General features: G+C 35.7%; 1 protein-coding gene across 7 annotated transcripts; it reads right to left on the bottom strand.

Moving 5' to 3' along the window:
* Positions 1–710: 710 nt before the first annotated feature.
* Positions 711–8,153, bottom strand: LOC132640567 (uncharacterized). Of its 7 annotated transcripts, none has more exons than XM_060357202.1 (10): positions 7,979–8,153; positions 7,663–7,762; positions 6,468–6,528; positions 6,320–6,371; positions 4,503–4,598; positions 2,764–2,817; positions 2,610–2,675; positions 1,775–1,853; positions 1,551–1,696; positions 711–1,019 (listed from the first exon to the last, which is right to left on the bottom strand). In XM_060357202.1, the coding sequence occupies exons 1-9, from the start codon at positions 8,080–8,082 to the stop codon at positions 1,619–1,621; spliced, it is 690 nt and encodes a 229-aa protein (XP_060213185.1). In that variant the 5' UTR covers positions 8,083–8,153; the 3' UTR covers positions 711–1,019; positions 1,551–1,618. The 7 variants fall into 7 exon arrangements, with proteins under 7 accessions (XP_060213185.1, XP_060213202.1, XP_060213193.1 ...); XM_060357219.1 differs by lacking the exon at positions 711–1,019 and adding an exon at positions 1,104–1,441 and having other exon boundaries at positions 6,320–6,362; positions 6,483–6,528; XM_060357210.1 differs by lacking the exon at positions 711–1,019 and adding an exon at positions 1,104–1,441 and having other exon boundaries at positions 6,483–6,528.
* Between the last annotated feature and the right edge of the window lie 5,654 nt (positions 8,154–13,807).

Raw genomic sequence — 13,807 nt, forward strand, 5'->3', positions numbered from 1 at the left:
TATAGGGTTTATATATGCTTTCTAGATTCTTGGAGACTAGCAAGTGATACTGTGAAGGTTCCAACTTCTCCTGCAGCAGAAAAGAAGCATCATTGTTGAATAAATTCTTTGTTTTTCCAGACTTCTTGTGGTGAACCCCGAGACTTTATTTTTCGCATTTGGTATAAGGTAAAATGTTTTTCATGAGAGATTTTACCTTGTTCAACAAGTCTTATTTAATGAGATATGAAGTACGTGAGACATGGTGATAGTGGAAGGATTGTTTTGAGTATTAGGTCCTCACTTGTGGGATTACGCTGGTTTGTTTGTTGTTATAGTTGTTTGAGTCTAGAGGTTGTCAGCAAGTTATAAAGAGTTTATTGAATCATGTGATTTTATTGTAGTGTTGAGATATTAGTAAAAAAAATGTCTTGCATACAAATGACTTTAGTCATATTGTTTCATGGAGGAACAAAATGTATAAAGCACAGCCCTTGGGTTCCTTGTTGAAGTAAAAGACTTGCGTTGCTGAAATTTCCTACGAAAGGATCCTAGTTCGATAATGTTCAAAAATTTCAGAGCGCATACTCTTTATATTAACAAAAAATTCAAACTGGAAAGATAGTCTCATCCATTGCGCATTGCCTTCCCTTCTCGTATTTTTATTTTTCCAAAATTCTGAATGAGGTTAGGATTGCTGGTTTCTTAACCATAATGTTAATCAAATTTTCAATAAACATACTTTCAAGGAAAAAAAAAAACCCTCATAACTTCATGCATCTCCATGAAACCTGGCATCCTTTCTTTTAAAACTACACATTATCATGGATCATCTTCTTTTTTCCGATATAAATGGAAGTGTATTTGTCAATATCCACCATGTGGTACAATGATTTGCAGATGCTAAGGTAAATCTACTCTATGCTTCTCGGTTAGACTTGCTTTTGTGAGTGAAGATTGAATTCAGGTAATTCTGCCATCATTTAAAGAAATAGGGGTTGTGTTGAAGAGGAAGCTCCATTTTGCTTTTCCTTACACTACTGCACTTGGAAAGTGTTAAAAGAAAACAGATAAGAGAGAGAAAAGATAACCTAAATATAATCTTCACCAATCCATATGAACACTTAAAACAGAAGTATATTATCAGTTTGCACATTATGACAATCAATAGCAAAGCATGGAATCAGTATTTCAGACAAAGTATTTCTCATTGACGAGCTGATTACTCAAACAGTAAGAGAGCTTGATTGCATCAGTCACAGATTACAAGACGAAGGTTCTATTTCAAACACACACAAGACTGGCACTAAAAAACAATACCAGATACAAGAAATTCTAGCGAACGATCTACAAGTATTTCAATACTCCTAACGTGATAAAAATTCGAGAGGGTATGCAACATCTTTTGTCAGATCCTCCTAGGCCATGTACAAAAATTCCATAGGAAGAGATAACTTTGTGCCTGAAGATGAAATACAAGAGAAATCAACCTATGAGTTTTGCAAACGTAACTAATGAAAAGATACAATGGCAAAACTGAAAAAACATGGTGAATACAGAATTGTGCTCACCTGGACAAGCATTAGCTTCAGCAGCAGAACTCGGTAAATTCCCACTAGGACGAATGAACAGAACATTATCATGCCCAGAGTAATGTAACTATGAGAAATAGCATAAAAGCCAAGCCAAAGCAAAACCCGGCAACGACCGCAAAAGCCTGGATCACAAAATCACATGGTGAATTGCAAAACCTTGTTACGTTGATGATGCCGGAAAAACTCACAATTTCACTTACTTTCCCTTGTGATTCAAACTTCATCTTTGTTGTAAACCATGATAGTCCTCTGTCCACAAAAGGAGCGAGAGCTAAAGCCCTATAGACAATCAGCAAGTCTATAGATTTTAGTTTCTCACAGATATGATGCATACATGTAGAGAGCTGCGAAATTCTTGCCGAGCTAATTTTTGAAGACTGAACCTCATACTGAAGAGAATCTAAGAAAGAATAAAAATTCTGTAAAAACACAATAATTAAAATACAACCAGATTAATTCCATCTGAAACATGATCAGTATTTATTCACATTAGGACGGGAAAATCTAGAAGGAAGTCAGGAAAACTATAACCTAAGCATGTCCAAAGATGCAAATGTATGTATTGCAGAAACAAACTATTCACTCCTAAGAAACATAGGATGATAAGGATTGACTCACAGCTCATAATTCCAATGTTTCTCATACAAAATAATCTGTGGAGTCAAATATCTCTCATGACAGAAGATCCATTGGTGTCATTTGAAGAGATTGTTGTGTCTGCTAAATAAATTCTAAGACTGTCCTCTTCTCTATCTATCCTTCATTACATCGTTTTATATGCATGTTCACTTCTAATATGACATGGTGGTTTCCTCATTTGTCTCCAGGGAAATAGATAGAACGGAGAAACATATTCAGAGTAGTGAAACCAAGACAGTAAACTGATTTGTTTTATCTGATCTAGAATTAATAAATTAGACAATTCCAACAGCAAGTTTGTGGTTTGAAGTCCCCCACACTAACTCCCAAAGGAAAGGGACTGAAGACTCATAGAACACTACTCAGTGGCTAACATGTGCATCATTAGATTCTCACCCTCCTGCTCGGACAAGCTTTGTAACTTGGCTACCAGCCCATACCATGGCCATTACTTTGAGAAACCTGCAGATAAAGTGGAACTACTTAAATTTATCCAAAGAAGCCAAAAGGATCCACCGGAAAGGGAAAGAACGCATAAAGCTACAGTTACCGTTCAACTGCAGCAAGGTAACCCATTCTTCCAGGTGATGGAGCCACATAAAACCTTGAAACAGACAAAAAAGCTGATGAGAACAAAATGGATAAACCATATGAGATTGTGTAACAGAGCAGGTGTATCATGTAGTCTGAAATAGTTGAACAGATAGATGCTTCTGGTCTTTCAACTAATTTTGTTATCGTGAGAGACTTTCTTTAGATAGGAGTAAAACATTGTATATCTTCTCCCATCACCGCCACTTGGTAATATTACTGTTATCAAACTACTGCTTAAATTTGTTTGGCGTATTGCCTCTTGGGTCTCGACACAAACTGGTTTTCACATTGGGCAGCAGCAGGAGTTGCATATTTGATATGTAACCTAGGGCAGCTAAAAGGAAAAAGAGGGGGCAGTCTCTTTTGATACCCTGAAATTTAATCACACTGATGTCTTGTCAATTACCATTATGTTTACCTTAGGCCTAGACTCCTAGCATCCAAAAATGCTTGGCACCAAGAGTGCAGAGGCGAATCTAGGATTTCTAGAACACGGGTTCACCACTAAAAAAAAAAAAAAAAAAAAAAAAAAAGAAGGGAAAAATATATTAAGTGGGAATTGATCCCCAGGCCTCTAGGTAAATAACTCAACCTTCAACCAAGTGCACAATTTAGCCTTATTGTAGCATGTGTTCCAGCAGTTAATATTATACCAATTTTAAAAAATACATACATAAAATACCTAGTTTTACGGAGAGACCATGTGTTCACGCGACCCAAAATCACTACATAAAATCGCCCCTGCAAGAGTGATTGGTGTCGGCGACAGTAATGAGTTGTGCAGGTTATGAATGAGGCGCAACCCCGTTTGCAGAACCTGATTCCCGTGGGTCCATTGCTTGAACTACTTCTTCTTTTAAGAAACTATCATGCATATTTTTTTTCATCTTTTGGATTTTCGTCTTCCATATCGTCATTTTTCTACAACAGTTGAATGCAACCTCATCCAGAGAGATCAACTTGTGCCTTCGAGTTGAGGCCGCTGGTGCCGCAGAACAAACTAAACTAAAAACTCAATACAACTAAAAGTTTCATTTTTTTTTATTTGGCAATAAACTGTGAAATATTACCATACCAACAAAAAGGATCAATACACCTAAGAGAGCACCCAAAGTCCAAGCCAGCTTCTACGAAGGGTGCCAAGAGCTAGTGAGCCTCTAGAAAAACTAAGTACAAATTGAATCTATAAGAGAAACATATTTCCTACCACTCTTCGTATTCCTATACATGTCTAATCTTGCTCTCACTACACTTTGTATCTGTTGTAACTTGTATCATGTAACTAGTATTTACATCCTATCCTCTGAATATTTTATGGTTACTTGCTTCCCATATCTGATATATAATGGCTCCATAGACAGCAGCCATTACTTGCTTCTTGAAATTGCTCCAATGTTTCTTCCTTATCTTGATCAGATCCTCAGCTCCAATGTTGTAGATTAAAAGTTTCAATTTTTTGCACGTGAAATATCTTTTTATTCGATTTTATGGTTGTTTACCTATGAAATTGAAAGATGAACTTCTCTCACAGGGTAAAACAGGGGGTAGGTAAGAATCTCCACAATCAGGCTCATAAGTTTTCTAAAGAGCGAATAGCTAGTGGAGATAGTGTATTGCTGATCAATAATACTATTATAGATTGGAATAAGAAATACAGATAACTATTGGTCCTGTTGTTCGTATCACTTGACATACCACACAATAAGAAAGGTAGTAAGGTAGTATGCAGTATTTAGTAGTCCATATGATAATACTCCAGCGGCGCCATATCTTCTCAATCTTGTCAGAATCCTGATATGCAGCAAGGGAAAAAAAAAAATTAGATCTCAACATTAGGTGTCCCACCAAAACAGGATATTCACCTCAGCACAACAAAGATGTAAAGTTAAAGCTAATTCATCCTTCCATTCCAGAAGATATAAGAAACATATACCAAGACCAGAGAACAACTTTATGTCAATAAGAGGAGTAAGATGTTAAGAAAACTTGAAAATGTGTCCCCTATCATAAATTTAAAAACACATGAACCCCTATCATAAATTTAAAAACACATGAACCAATAGTAGGCGATAAAAGAAATTACTACAGTCCAGAAGGAGATATGGGACAAATAAAGTCCTCCTGCAGGTTCCTTCTTCAATACTCTGATTATTGTAAAAAATCTCAATAAGCATTCAACAGATTGCTATGCCTCATTGAGAAAGGAAGGAACTTCTCAATCAGTTATCCTATCCAAACCAGTGTTGTCAAAGGCGCGCTTAAGCCCTGAAGCGAGGCTCAAACCATGTTGAGCGCTTCGCCTCGCTTTATGTGCGCTTCAGTGTCATCATCAAGGCTCTAAGACATACTTTTCCTTGCCAATGAGCCTCCCTTGAAGGGGTGACACTAGATAATTCATATTTCACTTTATCGTAATATTTTTACAATTCTTTTGTCCATATATTTGTTATTCATGCTTATTATTATTAGTCTTGGACTGAACATATATAGATTTGTATTTTGCACCATTGCGCCTTTTTTCATTAAAGCCCACGCTTTATTTGCGCTTTGCACTTAAAGCCCCAGCTAACCTTAGAGCTTTTTTGCGCTTTTCGCTTTTGATAACACTGATCCAAACAGAGGAGATTTTATATTAAAGGGAAAAGGGTCAAATTTGCTCCTACACTATTCGAGATTGACCAACTTTACCCTCTGTTTGACTCTTTGGTCAATATGTTGTCCCCGTTGTTAGGAAAGTCTCACTTTTCCCTTAACCCTAACAAAGCTCCAATGTGGGGTAATTTTGAACCATAGTCAAAAGTTTAAGGGTAATTTTTTTTTTTTTTTGAAGAATTTGAACATGTGGATCTGCCCATTTCACACTAGAGTTCCTTTAATTGCAAGAACAATTTTAGATGATTTGTTAATGGCAAGGGTATGATTGAAGCAAAAGTCAAACGGAGGGAAAATTTGCTCAATTTCAGATAGTATAGGGGCAAGTTTGGAATTTTTTCCTATATTAAACAGCTCTTTCACCAAAATTTCTGTTGCTTCTGAGTTCCTCTATCATATCTCTCCCATTTCACAAGTAGTTAACTGGTAGTAACTATTAGGACGATGCATTCTAGTACTTAGAAGGAAGACTTGCCTGTATCACTATAAAAATGATTAGTCATACTGGAGTCATTGTTAAACAGCGAAGCATTCCTTCAACTTATGAACACTTGCTCCATTTTTTTTTGTAACTACTGATCTTGTTAGTGCTCTAACAAAGAGACATATTCTCACAAAACTAGCTAATCAACAAGCGAAGCATATATAACTAAGAAAACTACAAATATTGGTTTTTCCAACAATATGGTCCTACTCTAACTAGAAATGGATTGAGAAAAGAGCAAATTTTTCTACATATTGAACTCGATCAAATAACTCAAAATACAGAAAATCGAACATGGAAGCTTAGATAGCAATATCAACCTCGTCCCAAATTTTCCAGACACTATTGGTCAAAGCAGGTAAAAAGTGGCACTTACGTGTTTGATGTGGGTGATTCTGTTTGACTAGTTTCATCTTTTTCTGCAGTACCTAGCAAGATTTGGAAGTATAGCCAATTACACGGTTTAGTTGGTAGGCAAAAGATAAGATATACACTGTTAGGAAGACATCAAATACACATTTTACCTTTTAGGATAATACCTTTTTGATCTAGAGGACTATTTTGAAATTCTGGCGACTCGTAAACCTTGCCTTGCAAAACAGTAGAGAGGTTAGCTATGAGATAAATCACCACTTCATGAATGATCATAGGGATCAGTCGGGAGGAGGGGAGGGGTGGGAGGTCCAATAGCACAATTCTTCTTGGAGGAGGGTTGTTTTTCCTGCTGACTGATCCTGCCATAATTTTACTTCTACCTATTATAGAACCGGTAAACAAAGTCGAGCATAAGTATGATGATCTTAATGACAAAAAGGCTTGGCTTTTTGCTGTCAAAATAGTTCCTAATTGAACTAAAAAGTGGAGAGACTAAGTTGCTAGACCATCAAAGCAAAAAGAAATGCCGGATTAAGAAAGATAACACTAGAACAAGTCAACTTCAGTCACCCGAAAAGTAATATTTGAACACAAACACTATAGTTGTTCTAACTAGCACACAAAAATGATAGTATAAAAGAGAAGGAATTACCAATTGAATTTTTTCACAGTATACATACTTTTACTAGGTCAAACCTATTGTCACGATTACAGTACAGTGATACTTTGCACCCACGGGTCTAAATCCTAAATCTAGAAGGCAATGCAGGATACACACTTCAAACTAGTCAATAAAACTCTAATCAGGTTGTTTGGATGGTTGTTACCTATTGTATTATATTGTGTTGTTAGTTTAAATATTGTTTTGATTGTTAAATTTTATTATATCGTATTGTTAAATCCGTCGTTAAGTAACGACGAAAAGTCTCATTTTGTGTAACGACCGATTTGGTGCGATGACGTCGTTACTTTATTTATTTTTCTTTTTTCATTTTGTCTTTACTTATTATCTAACAAATCGCTTCTGTGTTATTTCAGAATCGCCCATGTATACAGAGGGTCATATACCTCTATTCATTTTTGTAAAGACCCCTTTTAACTAATTTCCTCTCCTGATATTTTATCCTTTACCCTACCTTTTTATAGTAGCTCTATCCCGTACCCTACTTTTCTTGTAGGTTTATCCTTCAAATTGCTGATGTGTGACATTATATAACGACGGGAAACGATACAATCTATCCAAACATTGCATTCATCAAAACAACACATTACGATGCAATACAGCACAATATAATAGGATACATTATGAAACAATATGGTTGTAAAGAGGGAATTGGAGTGTACATTATTATTACTACTAACAGAGCAGAGACGTGGCAATTGCCTGGAAGAGAACTGCTTTTGCCGCAGGTACAAGTGACGACTGCACAACACGTTGGACATGCTAACCTTCAAACATGAAATTAAACAAAACAATCTATCATATAATTGTCAAATTCAAAATATTTTTCTTCATGTTGGGGACCCACTATACTTTACCAAACTCACATTGGCAGAATTGAACCAAAAAATCGTTTAATTTTTTATTTTTATTTTTAAATGCAAGAATGAAAAGAAAATAGACGCAATTGAATGAAGAATTAAAAGAAGAAGGGCTTACATGGCAAGGAAATGAAGATGAAGAGGAGAGTGTAATGGTGAGAGGAGAAGACATGAATCAGAATTCAGAAAGCAAAGTGGAAAAGAGGATAGAGACTTGGACATTTAATTACAGGTCACTAAAAAATTTCAAAATTATGGGGTAACTCAAGTTTTTGGAGTTGATAGGATTAGTGATTAAGTGTCAAAAATATCCCAAATAGTGGATATCCAAAATATCCCAAAATATCCAAAATATCTCAAAATATCTCAAAATATCTCATGTCCTGTTTCTCTATAAATAGGATGCACAGATGCAATGTTGAAAGAGTAGAAGTAAGATAATCTGATATCTCTCTACATATTTCTTCTGTGTATTTACTTCATAGTTTTATTTCATAACACGTTATCAGCACGAGACTCTGTCATCTCGAGCAAATACTTTACAAGCCTCGAAGGTATTGATTTCTTTGTTTTCCATTACTAATGGCAAATCTTTCTAGACGTGAATTTGTAGCCTTAGATATATCCGGCAATAGCTATATGTCTTGGATTCTTGATGCCGAGATTCACCTTAATGCAATGGGTCTGGAAGACACCATCAAAGATAAAAACGAGGCATCAAACCAAAACCGTGCTAAGGCAATGATATTCCTCCGCCATCATCTTGATGAGAATTTAAAAATGGAATATCTCACGGTTAAAGATCCTCTTACGCTGTGGAATGATCTGAAAGATAGATATGATCACCTGAAGATGGTCATACTTCCACAAGCACGTTTTGATTGGCTCCATTTAAGGTTCCAAGATTTTAAATCTGTTAAGGCATACAATTCTACTATGTTTAAAATTATGTCTCAATTGAAATTATGTGGTGAAAATATTACTGATCTTGATATGCTGGAGAAAACATTCTCCACTTTTCCTGCCTCGAGTATGCTCCTGCAGCAGCAATACCGAGAGATGAAGTTCAAAAAATATTCTGATTTAATCTCACATCTTCTAGTGGCTGAACAACATAATGAATTATTGATGAAAAATCATGAAAGCCGACCCACTGGTACTGCCCCATTCCCTGAAGTGAATGAGGCAAATTTTCGCCATTCTAGGCGTGGAAGAGGTCGTGGCCCCAGTCGTGGTCATGGTCGTGGTCGAGGAAGGGATTTTAATCATGATTCTCATTTTGCACCATATAATACCCTTGACCACCAGCAGTGTAAAAGGAAGGATGAAAAGCATGAAGTTGTGCAAAAGAAAAATTCAGAAAATAATTGCTTCCGATGTGGAGGAAAAGGGCACTGGTCAAGTACCTGTCGTACGCCAAAGCACCTTGTTGAGCTATATCAAGCCTCCCTCAAAAGGGCAGAAAAGGATGCCGAAGCAAATTTTATTTCTGAAGATAATGTTGAGCCTATGCATATAGATGTGGCAGATTTCTTTGAATTCCCTGAAGGAAAAATAGACCATCTGATCGGTGATGGATCTGTATTAACTTAGATATTTCATACATGTCGTTTGTATTAGCTATTGTGGTTATGTTTCCATATATATGTAATAAAGTGTGTGTATACTTTGTCTAATCAAAATATCTACTTCGGTGTTTACTTTGCCTATTCTTTCGTTTTGAAGAATATATGGAAAATCCTCAAATATTATTTGGATCAATGAACAATCATGAAGATATTTGTGTAATTGATAGTGGAACAACGCATGCTATATTCAAAGATGAGAAATACTTTTCTTACTTGCGTAGAAAAAGGGGAAATATTAATACAATTTTTGGTAATAGAAATTAATGATCAAAGGCTCCAGAAGAGCTAATTATTTATTTACAAGTATCATGACACTAGCAGTGTCCAAATAATATATGATTATGGTGAACAAATTAATGTCTCTCGAAGAGCTTATATATGATAGTAACATTCATCTCAGATCATAATTATTTCAATCGGAAAATAAATTATAGTAAACCTGAAGTTTACTAGCGAGAAAAATGGTCATCATATTGAGACTACAGATGATTGGAAGATTGAATATCTCCAACTTATTACGGGTAGGGTCGCGTGTGTAAAAGCGTTACCCGAGCATGATGAGATCGCATGTCACAATAAACCAGAAGTTTTGACATAAAATTTCATGCAACAGCAAACCAGAAGTTTATTAAAAGAAATAGCACTCGTCATAGTAAACTTGAAGTTTACAGGTACAGATAATTTTATCAGTTGACAAGACCATTTTGATCGTCCTGATTTAAATCTGATGTGCTAATTGAGTATTAAAAACATATTGAAGAGCTAGAAGATTCTTCAAGAAATTGTTTGTGTTGCTTGTTCTCATGATAAGTTGATTACACCAGCTAATGTTGGGACTGAATCCACAAAATTCTGAAAAATATAAAAGGTGAGTGTGGGCCCCTTCACCTGCAATGTGATGTCTTAAATAGATGCATCTATGAGACGGTCACATGTATGTTTATTGTCAACTGGCAGTTTGACATTTACAAAGTTGCTTGCTCAAAATAATTGAGTTGGAAGCACAATTTTCAGAATATGTAATCAAGACAATCATCTTGATAATGTTGGTTTATATCTAAGTTGGTTTGGCATTGGATGCCTCCTGACCCAACTATTTCATATTTCATCTGCAAAATATGCTCTTAATGTCCCTGAAGGACAAAGTCTACAACGTGCATGGAGCATGGTAGACCAATCGGTTCCAAATATAATAATCCTTGAAAAAGGGAGGAACAAATGATCATAATAAGGAGGCAATGTGCTCTTGAAGAGCTACGACATAACACTTCATAAACCTTATGGGAGGTTCAGGTACCTGAAAATAATGAAGTGATGAGATCTCAGTAAGTTATGTCGAATTGCGAACCGATACAACATGATATCTTCTCGACAATATACAATATAGCGCGCAATATTGTATAAGGTTGTGAGGATTTGATTTCTACGTCTCTTAAAGCATGTTGACGTAGAATAATTACCAAGTAAAATGATGCATCTTGGTAGACGTAATGTTTATTGGGCCAGCAGTCCAAACAACAGAAGATGTCACATTATTTATACTGATGGATGTTGTCACGGCCTATGTGGCTTACTTGATGAAATTTATATGAAAATTCCTGAAGGATATAAAATGCCTGAAGCATTTGGTTTAAAGTCTCGGGAAATGTATTCAATCAGATTACAAAGATCATTATATGGTTTAAAACAATCAGGGCGTATGTGGTATAATCGCCTAAGTGAGTACTTGATAAATGAAGGATATATAAATGATGCCATTTGTCCATGTGTTTTTATTAAGAAAACAAAATCAAGGTTCATAATACTTGCTGTTTATGTTGATGACATAAACCTCATTGGAACTCCAGAAGAGCTCCAAAAGGCGATTGAATATTTGAAGAAAGAATTTGAGATGAAAGATCTCGGAAAGACAAAACTCTGTCTTGGTCTGCAAATTGAACATTTCGCAAAAGGGATCTTTATCCATCAATCTGCCTATACTGAGAAAGTTTTAAATCGGTTTTACATGGAAAATTCGCATCCTTTAAGTACTCCTATGATTGTTTGCTCACTTGAAGTGAGCAAAGATCCGTTCCGACCTCAGGAAGAAAACGAAGAGCTACTTGGTCCTGAAGTACCATATCTTAGCACAATAGGTGCACTTATGTATCTTGCTAATGCTACAAGACCTGACATAGCATTTTCTGTTAATTTGCTAGCAAGATATAGCTCTTCTCCTACACGGAGGCATTGGAACGGGATTAAGCATATATTGCGATATCTGAAGGGAACTAGCGATATGGGTCTGTTTTATACTAACAAAGGTAGTACAGATCTTGTTGGTTATGCAGATGCAGGTTATTTATCTGATCCACATAAAGCTCGATCTCAAACGGGCTATCTGTTTACATGCGGAGGTACTGCTATATCATGGCGATCGACCAAGCAGTCCATTGTTGCTACTTCTTCAAATCATGCTGAGATAATCGCTATTCATGAGGCAAGTAGAGAATGTGTGTGGTTGAGATCAGTGATACATTTCATCAGAGAAAGATGTGGCTTGAAGTGTGATACAAAAATACCAACAGTATTATATGAAGATAATGCTGCATGCATAGCTCAATTAAAAGGAGGTTTCATAAAAGGAGATAGAACAAAGCACATTTCACCAAAGTTATTTTTCACACATGATCTCCAGAAGAATGGTGATATTGATGTGCAACAAATCCGTTCAAGTGACAATCCTGCAGATTTGTTCACTAAATCTTTGCCAACTTCAACTCTTGAGAAGATGATATTCAAGATTGGAATGCGAAGACTCCGACATCTGAATCTTGGTCTTCGTCAGGGGGAGTGAAATACGTGTTGTACTCTTTTTCCCTTAACCAAGTTTTGTCCCATTGGGTTTTCTTGGTAAGGTTTTTAATGAGGCAACTCTCAAAGCGTATTATTAGATATGCGCACTCTTTTTCCTTCATTAGGACTTTTTCCCACAGGGTTTTTCCTAATAAGGTTTTAACGAGACACATCATCTATTAATGGATATCCAAGGGGGAGTGTCAAAAATATCCCAAATAGTGGATATCCAAAATATCCCAAAATATCTCAAAATATCTCATGTCCTGTTTCTCTATAAATAGGATGCACAGATGCAATGTTGAAAGAGTAGAAGTAAGATAATCTGATATCTCTCTACATATTCTCTCTCTACATATTTCTTCTGTGTATTTACTTCATAGTTTTATTTCATAACATTAAGAAATTTTATCATATTTCAACTAGTCTAATACTAGTTTTGTTTTAATACTTTAGCCTTAAGCTTTATTTTTAGTACTTTACTCCTAAGTTTTATATTTTATATTTTGAATCAATTTAATAAAATTTTAATTACCTAAAATTAATAGGAAAAAAATCTCAAAATACATATCACCTTCGCCGACCCTTCACCCTGCTCCCCCCCCCCCCCCCCACCCCCCCTCTAAAAATTAAAAAACAAAAAAAGTTTTGATTTTTCACCAACCCTTTTCTCCTCCCACTTTTCACCCCCCTCCCAAAAAAATAAAAAGATTTAAAAAAAGTTTTGATAATTTTTTTGTTTTTACACAGCTCCCCAGCTCCTCCTCCCACCCCTCAACCCCAACCCCTGCTCCTTCCCAAAATAAAAATAAAAAAAGCTTTGATTTTTTTTGTTTTTTCACCAACCTTCCCCTCCTCCTCTCACCCCTCACCCCCCCACCCCCACCCTTCAAAAAAAAAATTGGTTTTAAAAAAAAAGTTTTGAAAAGTTTTTATTTTTGGTTTTTCGCACCCCTCCAACATTTTTCTAAAAAAATAATTTTTTTGAAAAGAAGTTTTGATTTTTTATTTTTTTTGATTTCTTACTTCACCCACCCACCCCAAAAAAAAAACGTTTTACAAAAAAAAATTATTTTTGGTTTTTTACGCCACCCACCCAAAAAAAAAACTTGAAAAGAAGTTTTGAATTTTTTTTTTTTTTGTTTCTTACTCGACCCACCCACCCTGCCACCCCCTCCCCCTCCTCCTCTTTTAGTGATGCTGCTTTCTTCTTTTATTTAGAAAAAAGTTGCTCAAGAAAAAGAAAAAAACTCACCCGATTTTCATAATTGTCGGACCGGATTTCATTCGTGTAGCACTAGGCATTACTTCATGGATTATTTCCGTTCATTTGGTCAGTAAAACAATGCTGTTTTATTTCAATTATTCAACTACGTATAGCTGCTGATTTTTCAATAATTTATAGTAGCAGTTATAGTTGTTGCAACAAGTGCTAAAGATGTTGTATAAGAGCTTCTGAATTTATTGCAACAACTGTTGTAGTT

This window comes from Lycium barbarum, chromosome 1 (genome assembly GCF_019175385.1).
Source record: "Lycium barbarum isolate Lr01 chromosome 1, ASM1917538v2, whole genome shotgun sequence".
NCBI classification, from domain to species: Eukaryota; Viridiplantae; Streptophyta; class Magnoliopsida; order Solanales; family Solanaceae; genus Lycium; species Lycium barbarum.